Source organism: Ambystoma mexicanum, chromosome 8, assembly GCF_040938575.1.
Source record: "Ambystoma mexicanum isolate Mex_15411 chromosome 8, UKY_AmexF1_1, whole genome shotgun sequence".
NCBI classification, from domain to species: Eukaryota; Metazoa; Chordata; class Amphibia; order Caudata; family Ambystomatidae; genus Ambystoma; species Ambystoma mexicanum.
In genome coordinates this window covers 1561076147-1561089856 of record NC_090929.1, presented here as the reverse complement: position 1 = coordinate 1561089856, position 13710 = coordinate 1561076147, and the positions used below count along the sequence as shown (strand labels likewise).

Sequence of the window (13710 nt, the reverse complement as noted above, 5' to 3'; positions counted from 1 at the left end):
TATGAGGAATAGTAACGAAAGGACCGTCCTCTCCACGATGATCCCGAAGGACGAAAGGTATTCTGACGGATAGCAGCTCCCAATGACTTGGCTGCTGCCTTGGACGTTTGCAGTTTCTCCAAACTGTCATCCGCCTTCTTTCCAAAGAGGGTAGAACCGTCAAAGGGCATATTCAAAAGCCTGGTCTGCACGTCAGAGGCAAAACCAGACTTCAACCACGCATGCCTGCGGATTGTGGTACTTGCCGCCATGGCCCTGCTGATACTGTCAGCAGAATCTAGGCCAGTTTGTAGGGTCTCGCACATCGCATCTTTACCATCCCTGATGATGTTTAAAAATGCGTCCCTTTCCTCTCCTTCTTGGAGGCAGTCAGCCGCTGATGAAGCGCACTCCCAAAGGGTGTGGCTGAACCTAGCGAGCGTACAGGTCGCGTTAATAGACTTTAACGCCATGCTACAGGCAGAAAAAAACCTTCTTAGCCATGGCATCATACTTTTTGTCATCCCTATCCTGCGGAGCAGTGGGGTATGCAGATGTGCTGCCTGATGAGGTTGCAGCCTGTACAACCAAGCTCTCAGGAGTAGGGTGTTTTGACAAATATTCAGGGTCAGAACTAGCCACCCTGTATTTTGTTGACAGTTTTTTATTTACTGCCGGGATAATTTCTGGCGTTTCCCAGTTTGTCAAAATCCTTCTCTGTAGAGCAGAGTGAAATGGAACCACAGGATCCTCCTGTGGGCCCTTGTCCAGTATGTCAGTGAGGTCATCCTGCTGAAAGGCAGGAGAAGGTGCAGACCAACCCATAAATTCTATGATTCTAGACATCAGAGCTCTATATGGAGTCTCCGCATGTTCTCCTGGGTCTGGTTTGATAAATTCTGCTTCAGGAGAAGTGTCCAAGCCACTAGCTTCCTGAAGTGCATCCTGAAGATTTTTTAATCTTCCTTCCTCAGAGGCGAAAGTCTCTGGCTCTGGTGATGTGGTCCTCTGTAAATCAATATCTTGGTCTGAATCCTCCCTTTCCTCAAAAATCGAGGTTAAAGGGGGATACATTGGTTTTTGGAATGGTATAAACCCCATTTCCAATGCAGAAGGAGCCATCATCACAGGCCTTGAAAACGTCGATGTCGTCGACACCGACGTGAAAGTACTCGAAGGCGCCGTGAAAAGCGTCGAGAAATGTGTACTAGGCCTCGAAGAACTCGAAAGGATCGGAGTCTTGCTCGAGAACGACGTCGACGTTCTCGGCGTCGAGTCGGAGGTCTTTTGTCTAACCGTTGGCTGTGGAGTAGCCGTGGTTCTTTCCTTCACCGGCGTCGATATCGGCGTCGACGTCGGCGTCGACTCGATCGACTGATGCGCCGATGAATCCTTCGACAACGGCGTCGATGGCGCCGACCTCTGTTTCGAAGGAGTTTTCGACGATGGCGTCGATGATGCTTTATCTCCCGATGGCTCGAGGCGCTTTCGGGTTGACTTTTCCGCCGGGTACTGCGACTCGCGGCGTTTAGATTTTTTGGGTTTTTTACCCGGGGTATCACCCTCAGCTGTCTTCGAGGGGGACGAGGCCGCTTTCTCGAAGACGCTTAGCATCTTTTTCCTGAATTCCTCCCACTCAGCTTGCGAGCTGCGTTTTGTGGGGCAATGAACTCTCTCAGGAGAACTCGACGAAGATGACGAAGGGGATCTCCTACGTCTCTTCTTCGAGTGTCTCGATGTCGACGAGTGGTGGGAGCCACTTCGTGATCTAGATCGAGAGTGTTTTTTATGGTGAGGAGACGAACGTCTCGACTCTACCGAAGAAGCTTTCGAGGAAGTTAAAGTTGACCTACCTCTCTCGAGCTTCCCCCTACGCTCCTTCAAGGCTTTCGCCGTCATGGAAAGGCATTCCTCACACTCCGAACTCTGGTGCGTGATTCCCAGACACCACAAACAGACCCTGTGAGGGTCCGTCAACGACATTTTCTTCCCGCAGTCTCGGCACTTTTTGAAACCGGACCGAGGGGTCGTCGGGTCGGAGGAGGATGCCATCGATATCGAGGTAAATAGTAGTTATTATATACGTTATCTTGACGAGAACTGAGCAACGGTGTTCCGAGGCACAACGAAGCGCGGAAAAACGGAACTGAGCAACGGACGCTGCGCGCGGCCTTTATAGGCAGGATGACGTCGACGTCGGCACGGAGGCCGTCGAGGGTCATCGACTCGGCGATCATCGACGCGCAGCGCCCTCTGGCGAAAAAATTTTCCGAGGCCAGCAAAGCTGAAGGATTTCTATCTAAGATAAGGAATACGTCGGAGGACACAATCCCTTCGAAATGTTTCTTATCATTTATTGCTCATAATTAAAAGATGTATTTTATACACAAGAGCATAAGAAGCATTCAATAAGTGTTCATTATTGAGTGTTTTGTCAAGAAGCATTTCAACATGAACTTTAAGAGTGAGCCATCTATTCAAATGTACTGTGTATTGATGGGTTATATATGGTACATGTCCTTAATAAACCTATGAAGGGTGACTGGAAGGTGTGAGCAGTGGACTGAAACTATAATGTGACATTGGTAAACCTCTCCTGTGCAGGTGGAGTAGCAGCGACCCACTGCAGGGGGTTGGTAGCCTGCTCTCTTTACTGATGCAGTACTAGGTACATGCTTTTCCCAACTCCTATCACAAACCCTGCTTGGGGGTGTGGGGGCAGTGGCGTCGCCAGGAATCAAATTTAGGAGGGGCAAAGAGGGGGCCAAAACAAAAGTAGGGGGGGGGGCACAGACAAAAAAAGTAAGGGGAGAACATAGTCACTGCTAGTCTTAGGCGGGGGGGGGTGCATAGGGGGCACAGGGTTTCACAGGGGGGCCCTGCCCCCCCTCTAGGTCCCCCCTAGCGACACCACTGGGTGGTGGGAGATCATCTTGGACACTCCGCTTGGGGTGGAGGGAAGGCTCTGGAGACAGGGGTTATACAAAATATTTTTTGCTGTTAATAACCAATCATTTAAATCAGTATAGCCCTAAATGGCATTCGCCAGCCTCTGTAATCTGACCCGTGTCCTGTTCAGTAATTCTTGATTGGCGCAAGTCTAATACCACACCAGCGGGTCATCAATCCTAGGTGGATTGAAACTTGTGTCTCTCAAACACTCACCAAAGTCTGATAAATACAGGTTGAACAGGCAGTGAGTTAACACAGCCCTGCCTTAACCCTGTGTGTCCTGGACTTGTGCAACAAAACCCCCTGTCTCTTCAATCTAACCTGTAATACTGTGTCCTCATGCGGATTAATCAAAATCGCCAACAGCGACTTTGGGATATCCCAATCCCGGAGTTTGGCCTACAGACGCCATTGAATGCCTGGTAGAAATCCATTGCCATCACAAAACTGGACGCAATTTACCCTCCGAGGCTTGTTCCTGTATACAGGATATGAGAAGGAACAAGTTACTTACCTGTAACTGTTGTTCTACAGCATGGGTCTGGCATGGATTCACATGCTCATGAATATTCCCCGTCGTCAGGCTGGGAATCCTCGGTAAAGAAAAAACCAGTATCAGTTTCGTTTCTGATCTGTCTTTCGTAGTAATAACCAATCACTGGTCTCTGCGTCATACTGACCACAGCCAATGACTGCCCTCTACCTAAGCACCGCCTCTGGCAGCCATCTTCAGATTTGGAAGCACGTGAAGTGGCAGTATGACCAAGTGAAGAGCCGCAGAGGGGTAGGCGGGAGGGTTCGCATGTGAATCCATGCCAGACCCATGCTGGAGAACAACAGTTACAGGTAAGTAACTTGTTCCTTCTCCAGCATGGGGTCTGGCATGGATTCACATGCTCATGAATAAAGAATACATAGCAGTACACACATGCACAACCACGGGAGGTGGCAAAGGCTCAACATTAAGCATCACATCAACTCAACATTAAGCATCTTACCTCCTCACCAGGCTCACCTCAGGCGAACAGGTTGCGCAGCACTGCTTGGCCGACCCTGGACTCCTCCCTGGAATCCCGGTCGACGCAGTAGAATTTCGTGAAGGTGTGCGTCGACCTCCACGTAGCAGCCCTGCATATGTCCAGCAGGGGCACACCAGATAGGAACGCCGTGGCAGCTGCGATCGCTCTGGTGGAATGGGCTCTCGGACGGCCAGGCAGCGGTCGGTTTGCCAACCGGTGACAGTACATGATACAGCCGGAGAGCCATCTGGAGATGGAAGCCTTCGAGAGAGCCTTCCCCTGATTGACAGGTCCAAAGTTCACAAAGAGTTGTGACGTCTTCCGAAAACCTTTCGTGCGGTCCACGTAGAACTTCAGCGCTCTAGCTACATCCAGCGAGTGCAAAGTCCTCTCAGCCGGCGACGAAGGCGACGGGAAGAACACAGGTAACACCAAGGGTTCGTTGAGATGAAAGTCCGACGGTACCTTGGGCATGAAGGAGGGGTGCGTCCTGAGCACTACCCTCGTGTCGTGGAAAGTCAAGTACGGGGCCTTGCAGGAAAGGGCCTGGATCTCTCCCACTCGTCGTGCGGAGGTGATGGCCACGAGAAAAGCTGTTTTCCACGATAGAAACTTCAACGGGGCCGAGTGCAGAGGCTCGAACGGAGGTCCCATAAGTTTGGTCAGCACCACGTTGAGCTCCCACGCCGGGGCCGGAGCCTTCACCGGCGGGAACGATCTGAACAGTCCCTTCATGAACTCTTTCACCAGACGATGAGACCACAAGGACGTCCGGCCCGTGGTTCTGGTGTATCGGGAGATCGCAGCAAGATGAATCTTGATGGACGCGTGTGCCAGACCAGCTTTGGCCAGCGTCAGCAGGTACGGCAGCACTTGGGGAGCCGTAATCCGTAGAGGGTTAATCTTCTGTGCGTGGCACCAGACAGAAAACCTCTTCCATTTGTGTCCGTAGCATTTAAGAGTCGAGGACGCCCTGGCCTTTGCAAGAACCTCTCTGCAATCGGCCGGTATGTCGTATCCTCCAAACTCTAGCGCTGCAGGAGCCAGGCCTGCAAGTTCAGCGACTTCGGGTCGTGGTGGAGGATGGCGCCTCCTTCCCTGGAGAGTAGATCCGCGTCCGCCGGCAGCTTGATTGGCGGGGACGCCGACAAGTCCAGAAGGTCCGGGAACCATATCTGCCTCGGCCACGCAGGTGCGACGAGGATCATCCTGCACCGTGACCTCTTGAGCTGGTTGGCGAGCCGGATTAGCAGAGGCAAGGGAGGGAACGCGTAGAGGAACAGGCCCTCCCAGGGGAACGAGAAAGCATCGCCCATGCTCCTCGTCTGGGGAAACCTGCTGGCGAACCTCCGGCACTTGGTGTTCGTCGCCGTCGCGAACAGGTCGATCTGGGGTGTGCCCCACCGTCGGAAGAGGCGATCCACCAGATCCTGCCGTAGTTCCCACTCGTGGCACGAGCGCAGCTCCCTGCTGAGTGAGTCGGCGATGGTGTTTTTTATCCCTGCCAGATGAAACGGCACCAGAAGAATCCCTTGGGCGACGGCCCAATGCCACAGGTCCTGCGCCTCCTTGGACAGCGCTGGGGACCTGGTTCCGCCCTGTTTCCTGATGTAAAACATGGTGGTGGTGTTGTCGGTGAAGATCCTCACCACCTTGCCCTTGAGGGACGGAAGGAAGGACCTGAGGGCCCAAAACACTGCACGGAGCTCCAGGACGTTGATATGCAGGGACTTCTCCGTCGGGAGCCAGAGTCCCCTTGCGTGCAGGTTTTCGGTGTGCGCTCCCCACCCTTCTAGGGAGGCATCCGTGGTCACAGTCACCTGGTGGGCTGGGGTCTGGAAGTCCATGCCCGCCGTCAGATGCGCGCGGGTGCCCCACCACCGTATCGCTCGTCGGAAACTCTCGTCGAGCTTGATCCTTTCCTCGAAGCTGCCCGTCGTCTGGATCCAGCGCGCATCCAGGAACTCTTGCAACGGGCGCATCCGGAGCCTGCACATGGGAATGAGGTAGATGCAGGAAGACATCATCCCGAGGAGGGACTTGATGGACCTCACCTTGGCCGCGTCGGCCACCAACATCCGTTGCACCTTGCCCAGGATGGTCCTGGTCCTCTCCTCCGACGGGGAGGCCAGAAGGGACACTGTGTCGAGCCTCGCTCCCAGAAACAGTGCGACTTGCGCGGGCACCAGGTGGGATTTGGCGTAGTTCACGGAGAATCCCAGGTCCGTGAGGAGTTGGACGGTCCTTGCCGTGTGGACCACGGCGAGCTCCCTCGTCTTGGCGCGGATGAGCCAGTCGTCCAGGTAGGGGTAGACGTGAATCCCCTCGCGGCGCAGCTGCGCCGCCACCGGTGCGAGGCACTTGGTGAAAACCCTGGGTGCCGACCGCAGTCCGAAGGGAAGGGCTTTGAACTGGTAATGACGCCCTTGGACCACGAATCTGAGGAATTTTCGGTGCCCCTTTAGGATGGGAATGTGGAAGTAGGCATCCTCCAAATCCAACGACGATAGGAAGTCTCCTTCCTCCAGCTGACCCAGGACGTGCTGGAGGGTGACCATCCGGAACTTCTGCGCCTTGATGAACTTGTTCAGGCGTCGCAGGTCCAGGATGGGGCGCCATCCTCCCGTCTTCTTCTTCACGAGGAAGTAACGCGAGTAGACTCCGGAGCCCCGAAGCCTCTTTGGGACGAGTTCGATGGCGCCCTTTCTGAGCATCGCCTTTACCTCCAGGAGAAGTTGAGGGACGTGAAGTTCTTTCCTGGCCACGGGGGGGACGCGCGGGCACCTTCTTTGAAACTCGAGCGCGTGGCCCCGGGCCAGGGCGTCCAGCACCCAACGGTCGGTGGAGATGGACTCCCACACGCTGACGAAGCCCGCCAGCCGGCCTCCCACCGGGGTGCTTCGGTGGGGGCCCGACCCCACGGCCGGTTCAATCCTGCTTGGACGCGGCCTTGCCGCCTTGGCCTCCTTGGCGACGACGGCGGGGTCCGCCAGACTTGCCTCGTCCTCTGTAGGCCTCTTGCGACGACGAGCGGGCCGCTTGACGGTAGGAAGCGAAACCGCCGCCGGAACCTTTGGAGGCGCCCTTGCCTCCGCCGCTCCGAAAGGGCGTCCGCCGTTGCTGCAGTACTCCAAGGGCCCGGGCCGTCTCAGTATCCGCCTTGATGGCCTGAAGGGAATCGTCCACTGTCTTCCCAAACAGGTTGTTCCCGTCGAAGGGCATGTCCAGGACCCTGGTCTGGACGTCCTGCCGAAAGTCCGTAGCCTTGAGCCATCCGCGACGTCGAAGGCAAACGCCGTTGCCCATCTGGCGGAACCCAGTGTCGGCGATGTCCGTCGCCACGGTGATGGCGTGGTCCGAGGCCACCTCACCTTCCTGCAGGATCTCAAGGGCCTCCGCCCTCTTGTCGTCCGGCAGAAAATCCAGCAGGGGAGCTATCTTGTACCAGAGTTCCCTGTCGTAGCGGGCCACGATAGCCAAGGCGTTGGCCGCTTTAATCGTCGTCGCCGCCGACGAGATGACTCTGCGCCCCATGGCATCCAATTTCTTTCCCTCGCCGTCCGGCGGGGAAGTCGACGTGGAGGCCGCACCCCCCCCCGCTTTCTTCCTGGCTGCCGCGGAGACGACGGAGTCCGGGGTAGGCTGCGCCCGGAGGCATAGGGGGGCCGAGTCCGGGACCCGGTACTTTTTCTCGTACCGGTCTCTTTTCGCTGGCGTCGTGGAAGGGTTCTTGAGGAGGGAAAGGCCCTCATCCCAAATGTCGTCCAACAGAGGCACTGCGAGGACCGTCTTCCTCTTGGTCTCGCGCCGTTGGTAAAGGAAGCCTTCCTTTTTCTTCTCCTCAGGGCAGAGTTGGAAAAGCTCGGATGCCCTGGCGATCATTGAGTGGAACGATCCAATCTCGTCGGGCGGAGAAGCCCTGGTGGGAGGCGACGACGGAAAATCCTCGTCGTATGCCTCGTCGTCCGTACCCGTCGCTGCCGTGTCAGTCCCCGTATCATCCCCTCGGGTGGACGGGGAGGAGGGCTGGACGGGGCGCGACGGTTGAAAAGGAGGCGGTGGATGAATCCTTCTTTTCTTGGTAGGGGGAACACCAGAAGGTCCCGGTTCTGGATCCCCCGACGGGAGAGGTTCCTCCGTCGGTAACGGTAGTCTCGTCCTTATCTCGGAGCATAAGGACTGTATAGCCAACAAAATGGCCGCTGAGTTGTCTTGCGGCGCTGGCAGAGGGGAATCCGACGGGCGAGCAGGGGCCCCGTCGGTATCCTCGACGATGTCGTCGTCGTCACCTGCGTCGGGGCCCATTCCGACGGGCTGGTCTTGTTCCACGCCTAGGCCTTGGCTTAAGACCTCGATCAGTTCCTCTTCTGAGGTTGAGGCCGAATCTACGCCGACGCCCTGCCCCCCCTTCTTCCCCACGGAGGGTTTCACGGGGGTCCTATCGATGGGCACGAAAGAAGACTCCCTCCGAGGAGGCAGGGAGATTCTGGGCCCCGAGGCCGCCACCACTGGTGCAGCCTCCACAGGCTGGGCCAGGGCCGCCGCGACCGTTTCGATAGAGGGCTTGGTCGAATGGATCAAGGCCTTCACCACCTTAGGTGCGCTCACCGCCTTATCCTTGAGGGAGGGGGCACTGCCACGCTCCTCCTCTGCCTTAGAGCTCGACCGGGGTCTCTCCAGGAGCTTCGCCGGGTGCTCGGCCTTCCTCTTACCCGACCCAGAGCGTTGGCTCGTGGTTGATGGTGCCGGGGAGGGTGCGCCCTGCCTGGCGCCCGTAGAGCCCGACCGTTCGGCGCTCCCGGTGCCAGCGGACTCGCGGTGCTTGGCCTTATGTTGGGCCCCCGTCGCCGGGGCGCCCTCAAAGGTCTTAGAAGACCGCTCAGATTTCTTCTTCTTCTCGCCAGACGGGCTCTTACCCTCCAGCCAGCTGGCGAGACGTTGATGGCGGTCCTTCATGGTCCGTTCCGACATGTTGCCGCAAAACGCACAGTCCTTCTCCACGTGCGTCTTGTCCCCATGAAGGCAGTAAAGGCAGAAAGAGTGTTCGTCCTCCTTGAAGACGTTCTGCAGCTGGCATCCAGGGCAGGCCCTGAACAGCTTTCCGGGCGTCGAGCTTCCCTTCTCCTGGGCCATCTCCGAGACCGGGCCTGAGAAGCTTCTGGAGTCCTCCGAAGCGTAGCTCGACGAAATCTTCACCCTTGAGGGGCACAGATGAATCCGACACGGGTCCCCGTTGATCGGATGTAGGATCGGTGGAGCTTGAGGCTCTTTTGACCGAAAGAATCGAAGTTTTTGTGAAAAAGCGCGAAAAAATAGCACTAACGCTCGAGAGCAATAGCACGAGGATCCCAACACATGAACGTGCGGTAAAAATCTGAAGATGGCTGCCAGAGGCGGTGCTTAGGTAGAGGGCAGTCATTGGCTGTGGTCAGTATGACGCAGAGACCAGTGATTGGTTATTACTACGAAAGACAGATCAGAAACGAAACTGATACTGGTTTTTTCTTTACCGAGGATTCCCAGCCTGACGACGGGGAATATTCATGAGCATGTGAATCCATGCCAGACCCCATGCTGGAGAAATCCATTTAGATCTGTCGAAATGCCCTTTCTAAATCCTGTTTGGTACGTTGTCAGACGCCCAGTTTTATTTGTCCAACATTCCAATTCCTGAAGCAATAAAACTGCAAAAATTGTAGTTTTGCAATCTAAAAGCGAAATTGGGTGTTATTTAAGGGGATTACTTCTATCGCTGAGAGTTTCCATGAACGAGGAGTGGACTTAGTTACTACAATAGACGTAAACAAAATGTACAAAATGATGGCCCATGCAACTATCGATTTTCTCTACATCCTGTCGTTTTAACTTTCTGCTGTTTACTGTCCTGTGAGTGCCTTGAGGCCTGTGGGACAATGGCACTATAAAGGAAATGTATTTGATATACTGTTTGGACCAATTGCTTGCAAGTTTGAAGCTTTTCTAATTGCATCTTCTAAATGGCTAACATTTAAAGCCCATGGGCAATTGATACTAGGAGATGGTATGGAAACAGCTGGACACCTATATAAGTGTTAAAAATGCTTGTCCTTTTCTTCAGTAATCAGGTTATCCGGTTTATCATCCTGACACTGCCCAAAAAATGTGTCATTCAGCATTCTTTCACCCTCCCTCTGCTGCTGCAGATATCCATGGGATCTGTACAAGTTTTTAAAAGATTGTTTCAGCTTATGCACTTGTTCACAACATGCTACCTCATCTCATTAGGAAACTTAGTACCATACGAGGATCTTTATGCAACTCATTTTTCTTAACTTGCACCATTTTATCAAATGGATTAATACAACCACCCTTCCCTTTTGCCGAGTGATCTCAGACTTTCCAGAATTTTAGCCAATAGGGGCCCAAAGTTCCCCACATTCAACATTTCAGTCCCCCCCCAATTATAGAGGTAGAGTTTACCAAGAGGTTCAAGTAAACAACCCATTTCGGCCCTTTCCCAATCCCTTTCCTTTCCAATCATGTTTTTTTCTTGGTCCTTTGAGACCTAGGTGGCTTCTCTGGGATCAGCCACTCAATCAGCACCATCCCGACTGTGCTTTTTGTTCTGCAGTCTTTTCAGGAGGTTTTCCTGTTCATGGCAGGCAACACTTTGCCTATACACTCCCTTACTACCTTTTGGGGTGAAATTAGTGGCACAAATTACAATACTCTGTTATGGTTCTTGCCAGCCATGAGACACAGGAGAGATGTAGGTCTGATACCAACATTTGTCAGCCACACTCCTAACCGGCCTTAAACCATGACTTAGTAGGACATTAAAAAAAAAAAAAAAAGGTTTTCCTGAAAAATGTGCGCTTAATTGCAGAAAAAACCCACATGCATAAGGAAACACTACTCTGAAGCCATTGCCCAAAAATATTGTACACCTCGAAAAAATATTGAAGGAGCAAAGATAGCCTTCTACACTGAGGGGTAAAACAGCAGTTGACAGACTACCTATATAATTCCATTTAGATTATTTGCATGTACAATACACATCTGGGGCACAGAGATATTTGAGTAACAGGATTCAACAACGTGCACTAGAATGAAAACTTGAGGGGAGGTGCAATCAATCTGGATTAACTGGACCTAGGAAAACCTCCACAAAGCCACATTTAAATAAAGTGAGTAATGCCAAGAGAAATCATAGTAGTGAATACTAGGGATGTAACGGTATAACGGTATACCGTTAAAGATACCGTGAACCACTTAATTGAACAATAATAACCGTCACATTGTTTATACCGTTATACCGTTCATACCGTTGTGTGCTTTTCAATCTGATTTGGAAAGGCTGTAGTAAGCAAGTGCTGCGCAGTCTTGGTCTTGCACTGTTGGATGTGCCGTCTGCCAAGTAGTTTCAGTTGGAGCAGTTTTTAATGCCATTCCATATGCCACACGTGCCTGACACAAAATCAATATGTTAGCAATAGGAAGAATAGATACAGTGCTATGAAGGAAAAGGGTTTACTTTGGGGTGGCGGCTTTGGGGTTTATATATTTATAATGGATAATGTTCTCTAAACATATGGCAATGGGGGATTTCCCTGGTTCTATCATTGAATTTACATATAATAAGTCACACTGCGAAATTCACTCATCTGTCGGTATTCCCTGCTGCCATAACAAAGGGTAACATGTCCGTGATTACTGAACACCTTTTGGCCCGCAAGTAAACTAAAGGCTGTAACGTAAAGAGAGAGTGCGTGTGTGTATGTATGCGCAAAAGCGTATACTACCATCAGCCTCCATTGATCTGTGGCATACAGGTTATCAAGATGGCAGCATGTTCATCTTCACCAGTAGCCAGTGAGGGAGCAAAAAGCCTAAATGACCACTTAAGAAAAGCTATTCAGTTTGCTTTGCCAGTTTGCAGCAGGCCCCCCGACCCCCTCTCCACACGTGCGTTTGTGTTTGGTGGAAGCAAGGCATTTCAGTGGAAAGTATGTTGAAAAGCCCAATTCTGGCTCTGGGTGCCTGGTTTTGTTTGTGATGATAAACCTGTCAATTTATGACCTTTTAGAAAATATTTGTTAAGATTAGTTACCTCCACCTGCTATACCGCGATAACCATGATATACCGTCATTTGGCAATAAGGTTATCGTACCGTCATAAAACTAATACCGTGACACCCCTAGTGAATACACATACAAGGGAACCTTAACACCAACCTTCTATGCCTTGCTGGCGCCGTTCAATTTCTTTCTTGTACTTCTCCATCTCGTTTTCTGTAAGACCACTGAAGGGATTAGGTGGTGCTGGAGGTGAAAGTTCATCATCTTCAAACTGCAGCGGCTGCAAAATAAAGTAAATTATTGATGAAATCTATACCAAAAGCAAATCTTTTCCTACAATTACAGACATGGTGAAAAAGACGAAATTAAAAGGAAAAGTAATATCATGTCACATTGAATCTCATAGAAACTCTCTCCTCTGAAGATTAATAATCTGAAATATCTCAGCCACCAGGATTGGAGTCAATACTTTTCTTCATGTTCTCATGGTGCTAGTGCGAACACCACTTACTTCCCAGGGCGCTTCATGACAAGAGATAAAAACGTCCAGGTTGTAGATAATTTTCTATATATCTAAAAGCTTGCATTTAGTAAATGACAAAAGGAACTGTTATGAGTTGCTAAAATAATTCAAATGTAACACAAACATATGCATGCAGGTGGTGGGGGTTAACTTTGTGGATCATGAATGGGTTAGGAGCCAGGATTTCAGTAGTTTGCTGATTTGAAGTACGGAAAACACTTGATGGCTTAAAACAGGAAGAATATGACAGAGTTGGGACAGCCACAGAGAAGCTTCCGTCATCTCTGACAAACGACCAGGAACAAAGTAGACTGAGAAGTTGATCAAGAGGGTGTAAGACTTTAGTCGGACAGGCACAGCTGAATCCAGACTGCCAGGTAGGAGGAAAGAGCTGCAAAGGCATTCAAATGTCATTCATAATAGTCTGAAAATGTAAAAGTTATTTTGTAGCAACTACTATACTCTTCCATAATCCCTTTTCTCCATACTCCTGGGATGTCCCCACAATTGTTTGGCCACCAAAACCCCCACATCTTAGAAAGAAAAGAAAACGTGCATGGAGCATAGCTTTGCTCTTCCAGGTACTGTGACCCAGCTATGCCTGCCTGTCCAATACAGCCACGTAGGCCGTGACATGTAACTGGTATAGAGGGATGGCATGTGGAGAAAAGGTGAATGTGGACCAAGTATTGTAGTTACTATGATGACTGCCTTTTACATACTCAAACATCCCATCATCCTGGTAGATTTATATGGCGAAGAAATAAAGTGAGTATGGCTTTACTTGAAAAGATTTTGTAACAATTTGTCCAAACCTTGTGGATCCTGACTGCAGATTGTATGAATAGCCTAGAGCGAGGAGCAGGTTACCGAACTTGCCGTGGAGCCAAGTCGTGAGGCAGGAGGGGCACCAGAGTGCAGTGGGCAGGAGTCCTGATGGCAGTCGGAAGGCACCAAGAAAAAAATAAAATAAAAATGACTCAATTCCGAGGGGCCTGGTGAGCAAAGGGGGCGGAGGGGTGAAGAGGGCAGGATGCCTCACAAATACTGCAGACCCAGTCAGTAGAGGGAGGTGCAGCTCGGGAGTAACACTGACACAGAATGCTGCAGAGGAGAGGTGGACTTGGTGAATACTAATCCCTCTGGTGCAAATCTCCCATAGGGTAAAAATGGGTCGAC

At 51.8% G+C, this 13710-nt stretch overlaps 1 protein-coding gene across 6 annotated transcripts in view; it reads right to left on the bottom strand.

Moving 5' to 3' along the window:
* The window catches only part of ADD3 (adducin 3), a 1740558-nt gene that overhangs the window by 203399 nt on the left and 1523449 nt on the right, over nt 1–13710 (bottom strand). For all 6 annotated transcript variants that reach the window (XM_069611763.1, XM_069611762.1, XM_069611761.1 and 3 more), the window contains one exon: nt 12165–12288. In XM_069611763.1, the coding sequence (XP_069467864.1) occupies nt 12165–12288 (124 nt within the window). The remainder of the gene's footprint in view (nt 1–12164; nt 12289–13710) is intronic.